Source organism: Nelumbo lutea, chromosome 1 (assembly GCF_056320005.1).
Source record: "Nelumbo lutea isolate HS-2025 chromosome 1, American lotus-T2T, whole genome shotgun sequence".
Taxonomy (NCBI): Eukaryota; Viridiplantae; Streptophyta; class Magnoliopsida; order Proteales; family Nelumbonaceae; genus Nelumbo; species Nelumbo lutea.
Window position 1 is genome coordinate 30,501,313 of NC_142684.1, and position 14,338 is coordinate 30,515,650.

Genomic DNA, 14,338 nt, shown 5'->3' on the forward strand with positions numbered 1-14,338 from the left:
GTATGGTTACAATCAGATTATAATATATTTTAATGACATTGAGAATGCAATATGATTTGTATGAATAGCTAGTGATGTCATTTGGATTGTCTAATGCATCAAAGATAATCATGAGTATCATGAAAAGGTTCTCAAGCCTTTTATTGGTAGATGTGATTTAGTATATTTTGATGATACTCATATATAATACTATCACATACTCTCATTTTGCATCTTTGAGATATACTAATGATTGTGTAGGAAACAACTTTATGCAAACATGATAAGTGAATCATAGCAGAAAATCATATAAAGTCTTATTCATTGAGCACATTATCTTAGGAGATGGGGTTTCAATTGACTTATAAAAGGTTTGTATCATTCTAATTATGGCATTTAGCACCATACGTAAATTTTATGAAGACCAAGATTACCTTTGCATTCATGACTAAAGTGGAGAGGGCCTTTGTTCAAATTATGGTGCAATTTGTTTGCTGCTCTTATGCTAAGTTTTTCAAACTTTAAATATCCCTTTGAAATTGATTGTAGTGCCTCTAAAATTGGAATTAGTGTTGTATTAAGCCAAGGTGGGTAGACTATAGAATACTATGATGAGAAGTCAAGTGGTTCATACTAATGTTCATAGAATTGGACTAGGCATGGAACTAGAAAAGAGACAGGTTGAAGGGTTAGAAGTTCAATTGCGGTTAAAATAGAGGTCAAAACATGGTGATGCATGTGTATTTTGTGGATCGCTTAGATACTATATATAACATATTTTGTAAATAATGTCATATTTGAATGTAGTGGATAGATGGCTAATTCCTTAATTTTTAAAGCCAATGATGTTGGTTTGAGCCTCTTTACTTATATATATATATTTTTTAAATACATCTGTAGAAATATAGACACATTCAACCTTAGAAGAGCTATGTTATCCAAATTTTGAGCATAAGTACTTGGATTTGATACTTTTTGTAAATTATTATTTACTAACCCTTATTTTGCTTGTATGATGGATGTTGTACAAGTTGGTATACAAGAACAAATTTTTGTGATGCATGATGGATTTTTATTTAAAGGGACTCGATTATGTGTACCTAATTGCTCATGGCAATTATAAATTATCTAAGACATGTACAATGAGAAACCCTTTGGGTGGGATAAAATAGTCCATCAAGTTTAAACAAGTTACTTTTCTAACTATGTGTACCTAATTGCTTAAGGCGACTAAAAATTATCCAAGAATTATACAATGAGAGACATTTGGGTGGGATAAAACAATTCATATAGTCTAAACAAGCTATCTTTATCCTAGGAGAACTATACATGATATGCATGCCAATGTTCTGTTTACATTTGGGTCTCGAGTGGAGAACATTGATATGTCCACCTGTGATTGGCTGCATAGCCTATTATACACATCAGGGCAAGCAATAGATTTTGAGTGCATCAAATCTAATACAAATATGCACATAATTAATGTTTGAGCTTTTGGGGTTCGGATGCTATGGAGACAAATAATTGGCCCTGGACAGCTGCCACTGCAAGCTGTTTGAGCTTCCTTTTCGTCCCTGGTTCTTAGAATGGGTAGGAGCTCTCGGTGGGGACGATGATGGATCTAACTTTCCATCTATCGTCGCCCCTTTTAAAACCCCCACGTGACTGTCCTCTCCTCTAAAGCAACCAGCCCATTTTGCCGGCCCACCCCTCTCTTGTCTAATAGCCCATTTCTTGACTTTGACAAAAAAAGGGTCACTCCTTTGCTAACTTCTTGAGCCCTTGTCTTTCTTTCAATCGGCCCAGACTTCATGACCGCTAGAACATGCCTGGTAAGAACTGAGAGCGAATACCAGTAGGATGGAGGTTAATATCCTGCGCAGAATTCGGGGCTGCACCTGAGAGGGCTTCGTGTAGAAAATTGGGGTCTTGTGGTCAAAAGGTTTTTTCTTCCTCTGCTTCTTCTGAATCCAGAGGAGGTCTTGTGGCCACCAACATGAGCTATGAGAATGAGGTGGACTGGGAAAATGTGAAACGGTTGCCACCACCATCGCAGAACCACCGCATTTTCACCAAAAAAATAGCAACCTCCAATAGTTGCCACCTCTGTATTTGACTCTTCAGACCTTATTTGCAACTTCATGCCATTCATCAGATTGAAGACTCTCGCCAACCGAAGAAATCGGTCACCCCAAACATCTAGTAAAAGAAAGGTTGCATGTTCTATCACTATTTTACATCCTTAAACATTCTACAAATAACTTGTTGGTTTTGTGAGGTTCAACCATAAAGAAATCGCTTTTCCCCTTCTTTTTGGTTGAGAGATTTGAGTACCAAACAAAACCCTCAAATTTCTCTTAGAGAGGAAAATCCAGTCATCGTTTCTTGTTTGGCTAAATTGAATTAACAGCTTTCTGGTGTTTACTCGTTGGTATTTATTGGGTTGAGTTTGATTTGTGGTTTGAGTAAGGCAGCTGCATTATATAAGGCTTTGCAGGGTCCTCAATTATATCCCAAGACCAAGATGATTGTGGGAAAGAAGGGAATCTGTAGCTTGAGTAAGGCACGGCTGATGTTTGTGCAATTTGTGCTTGAACCACTCTGGAATGTCTATTGGGCAACTCTTGAATCCGATGCAACAACAGCAGCAGCAGATGGCGCTACTATCCTGCGGGCAAACTCATAACCCCAATTCTTTAGTTTTTGCTTCTTTCTGGGGGCAGCACCAAATGACACTGCTATCTGAGTGCTGCTGAAATCTGCTACTTATTACTTGATGACCGCTGAAACCACCTTGCAAGCAATTCTAGGTTTGGAGCAACACCATCTCTCGGTGTTGTTTTTGTATTTTCTGAAAAGAACAGAACAAATAAACAATTGGATTGGTCCGCTATCCATTACTTGCTTGTCTATGAAGTGAAATGCTGAGGTTCCGGTCTCATGAATGGATTAAACATGAAGCTTGTTCAGAGAAGACCGACGTTTACAATTTCAAAGTAGTTTTCTTCGAGTTGATATCTGGGATGAAGGCAGTGGATCACAACAAGGATAAGAGGGAGTTGGTGTTGGCAGATTTGGATCCTTCCAAGGCCTATGAGTGGATTTGAACGATAAATTAAAACCAGTTACGGAAAGGGTATTACTGTCAAATTATAACAGTCATGTGGTGTGACATGTGAGCAGATTGTGATGGATGGTAATGGAACCCTAAGGATAAGGGAGTAATTAGTCAATTGTCATAAATAGTAGGGGTACTTTAAGATATACATATACAGTAAGGGTAAAGTTTGTCAATTAGCTAAACATGATATGTATCTTAGAAATCTTAATAGATTTGATATATTTTTAAGTTAAGATTATATATTCTTATAAATGATTAATTAATATTTTAATTTACACTAAATAATAAAATATTTATAATTTTCAAAAAACAAAAAAGTATTGTTTATAAAATATTTGAGAATTTAATGTATTTATCAATAATATTTTAGTATTATACATATCCCACTATATTTGTTGTAATGTATTTCTTCATTTGTATCATAAATATGCATTTCTTATGTATTTATACCTTATTTGTGGTTATTTCAACCTTAAATTTAGTGTTATTAATGTATTTGTGGGATTTATAGCAATTTTGCCTAATGTATCCAAGCACATCTATATCTTTTCACTGTATTCATACATTTCCAGAGTGTATCCGTATTTATATCCAAGATTACAGATATGATACATGATGCCAATACTTTGATTCTTGGTTTCTTGTAATTACTTTTTGCTAGTTCAAGGCAAGGTATGCCCCGGATGGTATTAGGCAATCCAAAATGTGATACTTCATCTTTGTGGAGTAAGCATATAAACACATGTTTCTAGTTCTACTTTTTGAAATACTTTATATATGTGGTACCAAATATCTAGTTTGCCAAGAGTATTTTAGTTGGGAAATAAATTCAATTTCCTTGAGCCCCAAATGAAACTCAAACTGTTAGTTGATAGATCCTTCAAAAAAAAATAAAAATAAAAACTGTTAGTTGATAAAAGAGGAAAAATGGTACAAAGTCTGAAGCTAGTGACAGTGGTCTTTTTTGGAATGATTGTTTTCTATTTGGTAACGGATTGATTGCTTCCTATGATGTGGTTGCTTCCCACCAATTAAGAAAATTAGTTAGGTTATACATGCATTTTATTTTCCCTTAATTTGTCATGTCTGTAACTTGCAAATTAATCTCTCCCCTCAAGTCAGCTTGCTTAGGCTAGAAGATTAAGTCTGCATGTACTTCCAATTGGAAAACCATTTCATGGAACTGAAAGATAAAGTCCATCAACTCTGTCTTCTGCAGAAAATCTGTTGTTTCTAATTTTAAACAGGCGGAGTACACATGCAACTGGCCAACGTTAAACCAGTAGTTAAATTCATTCCATGATCTTATTGCTTGAGCTCATGGCCCTACATGCAGGGTGCCCCAGAGATTGGGGTCCCTAAGAGATATTCTAGATGAAGTGAGAAACATCTGGAAATTGTAAGTTGTAACCTAATGGATTTGATTTGTTTTAGATTATCTTTGTGGTTGAACAGGTTTAGGTCCATAACTTGTTTATGTTGAGCATTAAGTGGATGTTTGGATCTTGTCTTGGTTGTTGATTATGAAATAAAGGTAATGATAATTCAATGGTTGAAGTTCTACACTAGATCTATTTTGGTACAAGTATTTCCAGATTCTGGATTCTTTGTCTGCTTATGTTTTTCTGGGAAGGAGGGGGTGGGGGTCGGTGGTGGTTACTTTGTCCTAATATTTTAACTCCAGTAGTATTTTACAGTTATTTCTTTTTCCCTTTTTGTCTTTCAAGGAAACATATAAACGGTATTTGAATAAAAAATTGGATCTGGATGTAGTTATGATGTACAAGATGGGCATATCAGGTGTTCTTAAGACAGTTTTATATGCATATTTGGATGCATTAGACCCACCGGATGGTCCCCCCCATCCCTCGTATGCCGAGAGAAATTGTGATCTGTAAATTTGTCACAGTTCAAGTACTTCGATCATTATTTAGATATTTATTGGAGTAATGTTTCAGAAACTTAAGCTAAAATGGGGAACTTGTTGTCTCAAGTAATGCACTGTGTTTATACATAAAGCGTTCGAGTATCAAAAAAATTGTCATAGTTTGCTTATATCTTCCATCTGAGATGGTGTGCAGTTTTAAATTTGTGATAGACTCTTTCCACCATCCAAAAGAATGCATTCAATTTTTTTTTTATCAGAAAATGGTTGCATTCAGTTGCACATTCAATTAGGTTAAATTGGCCTATATAATCCCTTATGTGGGCTTTATGCAATTATGGGCCGTTGGGTCCTCATCCACCATGACATGTGTGGATCATAGTTGTCAAGGCAACAAGGCACCCATGGTGGGTCACCTTGCTTAATTGCCAAGCAGATTTGTACATGGTGTTATGAAATGCTTTTACATTCTTAATTTTTTGGGATTATAAATATAAAATAAACATTTTTAAACTAAAATGTTCATTTTCTGTGTTTATATTACTAGTTTCTTTTTATCATTTTCTTGTTTTTTAGGGTTTTAATCAAGACATACTTTGCTAAGTGATGTATTGAACCCTCAAAATCTTCAAAACCTGAACCAAGAAGTAGGGGAGAACCTAAAATTTTGTCTAATGATCTAACCAACACATTTTCTTCTTCTTCTGCTTTTGCTTTTCTTCTTTTCCTATAACAAAAATAGGGGCTCATCTCACCCCTATATTTTCTGAATTTTTTCTTGTTTCTTTTTCTTCTCACAAATTGTTGATTTTGTATACTTTAACATGAGGTTTATGCTTTTCTTATGAAAATTATGGATAATTGTTAGGGAAATCCATCGCCTAGGCGATTACCCTAATATATATGATTTTGAACCTAAGGCTATGGTTTGCAATGCAAATAAATTTGCACTGATGCAAATCTATGGCAGTACAAATGATTTGAGTGAAAATGCTGGCCTATTTTTGTTTCAAATTTTAGCTTATCTTGTTTGATTGTAGTATAAATGAAGTAAATAAGACATGAAGCAGAATAAAGTAAAACCCAAAACAAAATTAATTGAGAATTTGCATTTTTTTCATTAGCACTCTCATGCATACTAGTGCAAATAAAATTGCATTGCAACCAAACACAGCTTAAAGAAATCCATCGCCTAGGTGACTAGGTGAAAAGGGTGCCCCCCTTGTTGCCTAACCTCACCTAGGTGCCTTGAAAATTTTGGTGCGATTGATGGTTAAGAGCTCAACTTAAAAGTCCTTCATTTTTGATTGAGCTTTTTGCAAAATTACTCTTTCATGAAATTATGATAATTGCTCAGTCAGTGAAGTGTCTTGAGTATTATGCTGTAAATCCTAATATGTGTCTTTTGTGGTGGTTTTAGAGGAATATGTTTTTTTCTTTTTTTGAAAAAAGTAAGGTACAGATTTGTTAATGGATTAGGAGTATCCAAATTGTATACAGGACACAAGGAGATACAAGCATCAAACCAAGGCCAAAACCAGACCACAACCAAGAAGAGCCTCGGTCCAAGCCACCCTTGCTCAGCACCATGATAGGCATTTTCCCCAAAACAAGCAAACAACTACCCCAAAGAAACAGTTTCCACCTATTCAGAACCGAATCTCCATGGGGTCACTAAATACCAAACCCTAACCAAAACTCTATAGCTAACTCTTTTTTTTTTTCCCTTTTTTACTCTTCAGCATTAATCTTGACTCCCCTGGTGCATATTGTTTGCTGATGACATTGTTTTAATTGATGAAACTAATGAAGGATTAAATATAAAATTAAGTTTATGGACAAATATGCTAGAAAGAAGGAATTAAAAAAAAAAAGGAATAAAACAGGATATATGATCTATCACTTTATAAGAATGAATGCAAATGATGACACAGTTAGGATTGGAGATCAACAGTCAAGAAACATGTCCAAAAAATGAGTGGCAAAACTGCATATGCAGAGATGGATGAGTGGAAAATCTAGAAAGAATAGGGTCAGAAATGAAGTCATTGAAAAGAACCGAGGAGTAACTTAGCATAAATAGGTACTAAAATGAGAGAAAGTAGATTAAGATGGTTTGAACATGTGCATAGAATACCACCAACAGCACCTGTGAGAAAAAGTGATATGTTGCAAGTTGAAGGGACTAGAAAGGCTATGGGTAAGACCAAATAGGACATGGGTTGAAGTAGTTAGAGAGAATTTAAGTTCTCATAATTTAACAATGATATGACATTGAATGGAACTGAATGGCAAAACAAGATTCATGCTACTGACACCATATTAGTTGGGATAAGGTCTGGGTGATGATGATCATTGATCTTGATTCCATCATGCTTATTTTGGTTGTGTTCTGGATGTTTGCATTATCTGTTTTTGGTATCCAACATCTTCACCTTTTCATTATGAAAATCTGGCCAAGAGTTTCTTCTTCTTAAAGACGGTACCTCAAAACATTTTCCCCCTCCTAATGATCTGAGTTGTTGTGTAACTAACTACTTTGTAACGATTTGTGAACAAGCATTGCCTTCACAATGAATATAAATTCAGTCATGTCCAAGGCACTGTTTTGCATGTTTGAAGGTCCATCAATTTGGCAATTTGGCTTTTTTCCCTCCAAGTGTGAAACTACAGGTACTTGTTATCTGGGACAGATGGGTTGAACTAAGAGACATACAGAAAAGTGCTTTGTTGATGTTACTGGGGAGACCCTAGATGCATTCATTGGCTTGGTGCCTTGGAGATGCACAGGATATTAGATGAGCACATTATGTCTACATGTTCTCTTGCTTATCTTATTAATCATCATATGGTTAGAGTTTCCTCATTTTGAATTTTATTTTTCCAAAAGATAAAGGTTGATTATTTAATTAGACTATTAGAAAAAACCTCCAAGTCAAAAAAAAAAAAAAAACTAAAAGTTCTCTTTTTAAAAGTTTATTCTTTAAAAAAGAAATGAGATTTCTATTCTTATCTGCATGGTAAAACAATTCCTTTCCTATTACAAGAAAGGAGAGAGAAAAATAAGGTAAACCTTGTACCCAATCAACTGATATAAACCAATCAGTTGGTATTTGTAAAAAAAAAAAAAAAAAAAAAAAAAAAAAAGATGAACCCTAAACACGAGATGGAATGATGAGAAAGATGGAAAAACCCAGTAATTAGAATTTAATGACAACTTATCCACATAGTCTTCAAGGTGCCAGGGCAACGCTAGGCAATAGGGGATTGGCTTGTTGCCTAGTCACCTAAGTGATGGTTTTTTCAAAATAAAAAATATAAATTCTAGGGTAATTCCTTTGGACCTCGGTTTCATAGTAATAAGTAGTAATCTTTAACTAGTAATTACCATAATTCTCATGAAATATGCATGAACCTTGTAGCAGAAGATAGAAAATCAACATATTTATTAGAAGAAAAATAAAAAAAAAAGGAAAGAAAACATACAAAAAACATAAGGGCTGAGCCCTTATTTTGTCGTAGGAAGAAGAAGATGGTGATGAAGTCCTATTGATTTCAAGTTACTTCTTACCTATCAATTCAGGTTTTAACAGCTGAAGACGTTGAACTGGAAAGCTTATTGCTTTGTCCTTTAGCAACAAGTTTTTAAGGAGGTTGTGGATTCCTTAATGGCTGAAATTGAAATTGGATTTATCACTATACCCTTGAATGTTTTACTATTTATTTATTTTACCAACTAAAAGACAAAGCAATAAGTCTTTCAGTTTAGCAACTTCAGTTGTTTTTAAACGGTCCCTATGTCACTGACTTATGTGTTGATTGAACCTAAATAAGAAAATAATAAAAAAAACTACTATAAGAATAATAATATTAGTACTATTAGCACTATAAACCCACGATATGAATAATTTAGTCTAATATTATAAAAACATTATGTTGTGTCTTGCATATAAATACTTGGGTGTTTGGGCATGACAGGCAGCCATCCAAGTGCGTTTTATTGCCTAGGTGGTGCAACCTTGACAGCCGTGGTTATCCCTCATTTTCTCTCGTATCTTCATCTTTATTCAATTTTAATAAAATAATTTTGCTATTGTTCAAAAAAATAAAAACGTTAGAAGCAATGTTTGGTATACAAGGATTGACAATGTGGTATGCCTAATGCACTGCGTAAAAGAAACATAACTTTGAAATTTAAGTTGACAATATGCCAACTAGTAAGAAAAAAACATATTTATGTAGCAGTTAGCTAGTCAAATTTGGTGCCTTGTTCCTTAGGTGACCTAGCCTTTCCCTCTTCTGGGTAGGAAGTGACTGGATTAAGTGTTGAACCACGTTTGAACCTTTGAGGAGAAGCATGCTCCAAAAAATTTTCCTCGGAATTTGTGTAAGCACAAGTGAAATTTCATGTGAAAAATGCCAAAGGTGTAGGAGTTGTGACAATATCCAGTCTAATACAAAAAAAAAGACCATATCCAGTCTCTACCCCTCTCAAGACCCTTAGATGGTTGGGACCAACAATGGGTAATGGCCTTTAAGAAGTGCACTTATAGTTACTGCTGTGTGTGTTCTTGCCTTCTTGGTGCTCATGCATGCCGTCTCATGTGCAAATGAAATGTGCTATTTGTAAGTTGAACAATAAAGTTTTTCTAGCTGAGTCTTGAATACTGAATTGAGAAACAAAATTAAGTTGATAATAATACTATGATTGAACATAAGTGATTGTGTAACTGCTTCCAAAGTTAAAGAACAGTACATCTTTTTTTTTTCTACTATAAATTAGGCAGCAATGCTTTTGATGTTGCACAGTAACTGCACCAAAGGCTCGTGTCCATGTGAATGAGTAGTAGAGAGACATACTGAAGCCAAGAAAATTGATGGAGAGACTACAGAAGATATAGAGATACATAATTATCTGTATCTAATTTGCTGCTTCAAATGTGCTTTCCAGTTGTTTGTTTAATTAATTCTTTGAGGCTTTCATAATATATTTGGCAGATAATTAGTCTAATCCCCTGAATTTATCAACTTGTTTTACTCCACTGAATGCAGACACAACTTGAAATGGCAAAAGGTACCAGGGGCCGGTGCATTGCTTCCCGTCAATACAAGTCAACTCCATATCCATTAACATCTTGCCATGAAGAGGTTATGGAGAAGGAAATCAACCAGAAAAAGTCCAATGCCTTGGAGAAGAATGACTGGGAGGATGCAACCTGTTCGGTGTGCTTGGAGTATCCTCACAATGCTGTCCTCCTCCTCTGTTCCTCACATGACAAGGGATGTCGTCCCTACATGTGTGGTACCAGTTATCGCTATTCCAACTGCCTTGACCAGTTCAAGAAAGCCTACACCAAAGAGAAGTCACCCCTTCATGGGCAAACATGGCAAGGCTCAGCGAACAATTCAACTGTTAGCTCAGGCTCTAGTTGGCCCAATGAGAAGTGTGAAGTAGTGGAATTCACATGCCCCCTCTGCCGGGGCCAGGTGAAGGGGTGGACAGTGGTCGAAGCTGCACCCGATTATCTTATAACAAGAAGAGAAGCTGTATGCAGGATGACTGTTCATTCGTTGGAGCATACAAATAGCTCAGGAAACATGTCAGGGAAGAACACCCATCAGCACGTCCTCGAGAATTGGACCCCATACTTGAACAGAAATGGAGAAGACTTGAACGTGAGAGAGAGTGTGATGATGTGATCAGCACTATAAGGTCATCGATGCCAGGAGCAATGGTCCTGGGGGATTATGTGATAGAAGGCAACCACTATGGCTTTGATACAGATGATATGGATGCTGACGACGAGGATGATGGGAGTTATGGGTTGCACTTTAATGATAGCAACTTATTTAATGTTGTGCTTTTCTTGCGTCGTCAAGCAGGAGATGGTGTTAGCTTCAGCAGACGCTTGAGGCAACTCAAGAGGGGCTTCCACCGCACACTGGATGAAAATCTTCGTGGTGGAACTGGAATCCCTCGTCTTGCAGTTCCTACTGGTGGAAGTGGCACCACAGATGCTAATGATGATGAATCTTCTATTGCCACCCGCCGAAGAAGAGTGTTGGAACTGGCGAGATCAGAGAAAAGGTTGAACCGAAGAAACAGGAGAACATTGATAGATGTGACATAAGAAGCTTTTAGGGGTAGGGGGTAAGAAAATTGTTTAGTGAAGATAGTATTCTACTTAGGGTGAGAATAGACCACAAGAATTTTAATTGGAATAAGCTTGCTTTATTCATGACAATAAGGGATTTAAATACAAACTAGGTAGCCGAAAATTATTCAAAATTAAATAATAACTACTTGACCTATTCTTAAGCAAGCTTGTGGACATGATCAACAACTATCCCATAATCTTCTATGCTATGTGTCATGGTTCATGCAACGTGTAATGCACTTGCATGAAGTGCAACTCTTATGCATGACAGCTCTTAGTCAAAATGCTTTGGGTTATTCACGGGCACTCTTTGGGATCTTCTTGGCTTATCAATACCCCCTCCTTTTGTTGGAATCTTGTCCTCAAGGTCCATATTTATGAACTTGTCTTTCATTTCTTGAGTGTTTTCCCACGTAGCATCATGTACCGGAAGTCTTTTCTATTTGATCAATCTTTCTTCGACAATTGTGGACCCTTTTTTGACCCAATGGGTGTCTAAAATTTCCTCCGGTTCCATAATCAAATTACCATCTTCAGCCAGTGGAGGTAACTCAGTACTAGCAGCAATTGTTTCACCCAATTTCTTCTTTAGAAGGGACACATGAAAGATCGGGTGAATGCGAGAACCTTGTGGTATCTCGCCCGTAATTAAGTATTCATAATGATCATTATGAGTACGAAAGATAGTTTTATGAATGTCTGTGGGATGCACTCGTACCTAGTGATCCTGCCCGTAAGTCCAGTTTAGTGAAATAAGTAGCTCCATGGAACTCATCAAGCATGTCATCAACTGTAGGAATTGGAAATCTATCTTTGATGGTTACAGCATTAAGTGCTCTATAGTCAGTGCAAAAACGCCATGAACCATCCTTCTTCTTGATCAATAAAACAAGAGACGAAAAAGGACTAGTGTTATATCTTATAAGCCCCAATTTTAATGTCATGAACTTGTTTTTCAATTTCAGCTTTTTGAAAATAGGCATACTTGTATGGTCTCACATTAATTGGCTCGATTCCTTCTTTCAAATTGATGTGATGATCTATTTCTCTTGTAAGAGGGAGGTGCATCAGTTCTTGGAACAAGTCTTCAAATTTCCCCAATAATTGTTTCATCTCAGGATTGACATCCTATGATGTAGGATCGGCTGCGGGTTGAAGACAAATAGCAAACATGGAACTCCCTTGCCGTATAAGGAAACATGGAAGACAAATAATTCCATGTGTAAGGCCGGTCTACCCCCTGAACCACTTGCTGACCTGAAACACCCCCTGTAAGGATGTATAAAGAAGACCCTGATATGATACATATTAAAATTTTGATCCTTGGTCTGAATTATTTTATTTTATTTTTTCAACTCATGGGAAAACCATGGTTTTAAAACAGTTGTTGGTCTGGGTGGACAAAGTGTTTGACTCTAATCACCAGTGATTTCCAATTTAACCCACCATTAATCCAGTCAGTTGAATCATTTGAACCGTCATTCAGTGATAATTTTGGGTCTAATTCTCATAAAATCCAACTTATGGTAAAACACTGTTCGACTTTGTAATTAAACCATAACATTGCTCTCAAATGTTTGTTTGATTGGGTTAAATCATAAACTGACCAATCAACCCAAAAACCAGTGGGCAAAGTGATTCAGTTTCTGGAATGGTTTTTAAAACATATGGACAAACTGTCTCTTATAAAACGATAACTAGTCATTAGTCATTTTGGCTTCTAAGTAAATGCGATAACCAGGTGTGATACTTGGGTCCTATATTTATGTATAGCACGCAATTAAAGAATGAGACTTTCTTATTTAGATTTTTCTTTTATTTCTGTAAAAGGCTTTAATATTTAGTTTACAGTCTTTGATTTATAAATGTAAGACAACGTTCAAAATATCACAATGTAGCGTAACACCGTGAACCTTGGAATATGCTAAATGTAGGAAATTTGTAATCTGTCAAGTTTTAAAACAGTATTAGGTGTGCAATTATGATGGCAAGATGGTAGTGGTGCCACTTCCACCAGTAGAAACTGCAAGAAGAGGGATTTCAGTTCCACCACGAAGATTTTCATCCAGTGTGTGGTGGAAGCCCCTCTCGAGTTGCCTTAAGCGTGTGCTGAAGCAGACACCATCTCCTGCTTCGCGACGCAAGAAAAACACAACATTAAATAAGTTGCTATCATTAAAGTGCAACCCATAACTCCTATCATCATCCTCGTCAGCACCCGTATCATCTGTATCAAAGCCATAGTGGTTGCCTTCTATCACATAATCCCCCAGGACCATTGCTCCTAGCATCGATGACCTTATAGTGTTGATCATATCATCACGCTCTCTCTCACGTTCAAGCCTTCTCCATTTCTGTTCAAGTATGGGGTCCAATTCTCGAGGTCGTGCTGATGGGTGTTCTGCCCTGACATGTTTCCTGAGCTCTTTGTATGTTCCAACGAATGAGCAGTCATCCTGCATACAGCCTCTCTTCTTGTTATTAAGATAATCGCGTGCAGCTTCGACCACTGTCCACCCCTTCACCTGGCCCCGGCAGAGGGGGCATGTGAGTTCCACTACTTCACACATGTTGTTGGGCCAACCAGAGCCTGAGCTAACAGTTGAATTGTTCGCTGAGCCTTGCCATGTTTGCCCATGAAGGGGTGACTTCACTTTGGTGTAGGCTTTCTTGAACTGGTCAAGGCAGTTGGAATAGCGATAACTGGTACCACACATGTAGGGACGACATCCCTTGTCATGTGAGGAACAGAGGAGGAGGACAGCATTGTGAGGATACTCCAAGCACACCGAACAGGTTGCATCCTCCCAGTCATTCTTCTCCAAGGCATTGGACTTTTTCTGGTTGATTTCCTTCTCCATAACCTCTCCATGGCATGATGGTAATGGATATTGAGTTGACCTGTATTGACGGGAAGCAATGCGCCGGCCCCTGGTACCTTTTGCCATTTCAAGCTGTGTCTGCATTCAGTGGAGTAATACAAGTTGATAAATTCAGGGGATTAGACTAATTATCTGCCAAATATATTATAAAAGCCTCAAAGAATTAATTAAACAAACAACTGGTTAGCACATTTGAAGCATCAAATTAGATACAGATAATTATGTATCTCTATATCTTTTGTAGTCTCTCCATATTTTTTCTTGGCCTCAGTATGTCTCTCTGCTACTCATTCACAAGGACATGAGCCTTTGG

At 36.8% G+C, this 14,338-nt stretch overlaps 1 protein-coding gene and 1 pseudogene across 1 annotated transcript; one reads left to right on the forward strand and one right to left on the reverse strand.

Moving 5' to 3' along the window:
* Positions 1-10,049: 10,049 nt before the first annotated feature.
* LOC148874138 (uncharacterized) lies at positions 10,050-11,116 on the forward strand (annotated as a pseudogene).
* Positions 11,117-13,122: 2,006 nt separating this feature from the next.
* LOC148874139 (uncharacterized) lies at positions 13,123-14,091 on the reverse strand. The gene has a single exon (XM_088958366.1). The coding sequence runs from the start codon at positions 14,089-14,091 to the stop codon at positions 13,123-13,125; it is 969 nt and encodes a 322-aa protein (XP_088814492.1).
* Between the last annotated feature and the right edge of the window lie 247 nt (positions 14,092-14,338).

What these genes read in the sequence shown, in the direction of transcription:
- LOC148874139 (XM_088958366.1), bottom strand. Translation starts at nt 14,091, where the DNA reads ATGGCAAAAGGTACCAGGGGCCGGCGCATTGCTTCCCGTCAATACAGG.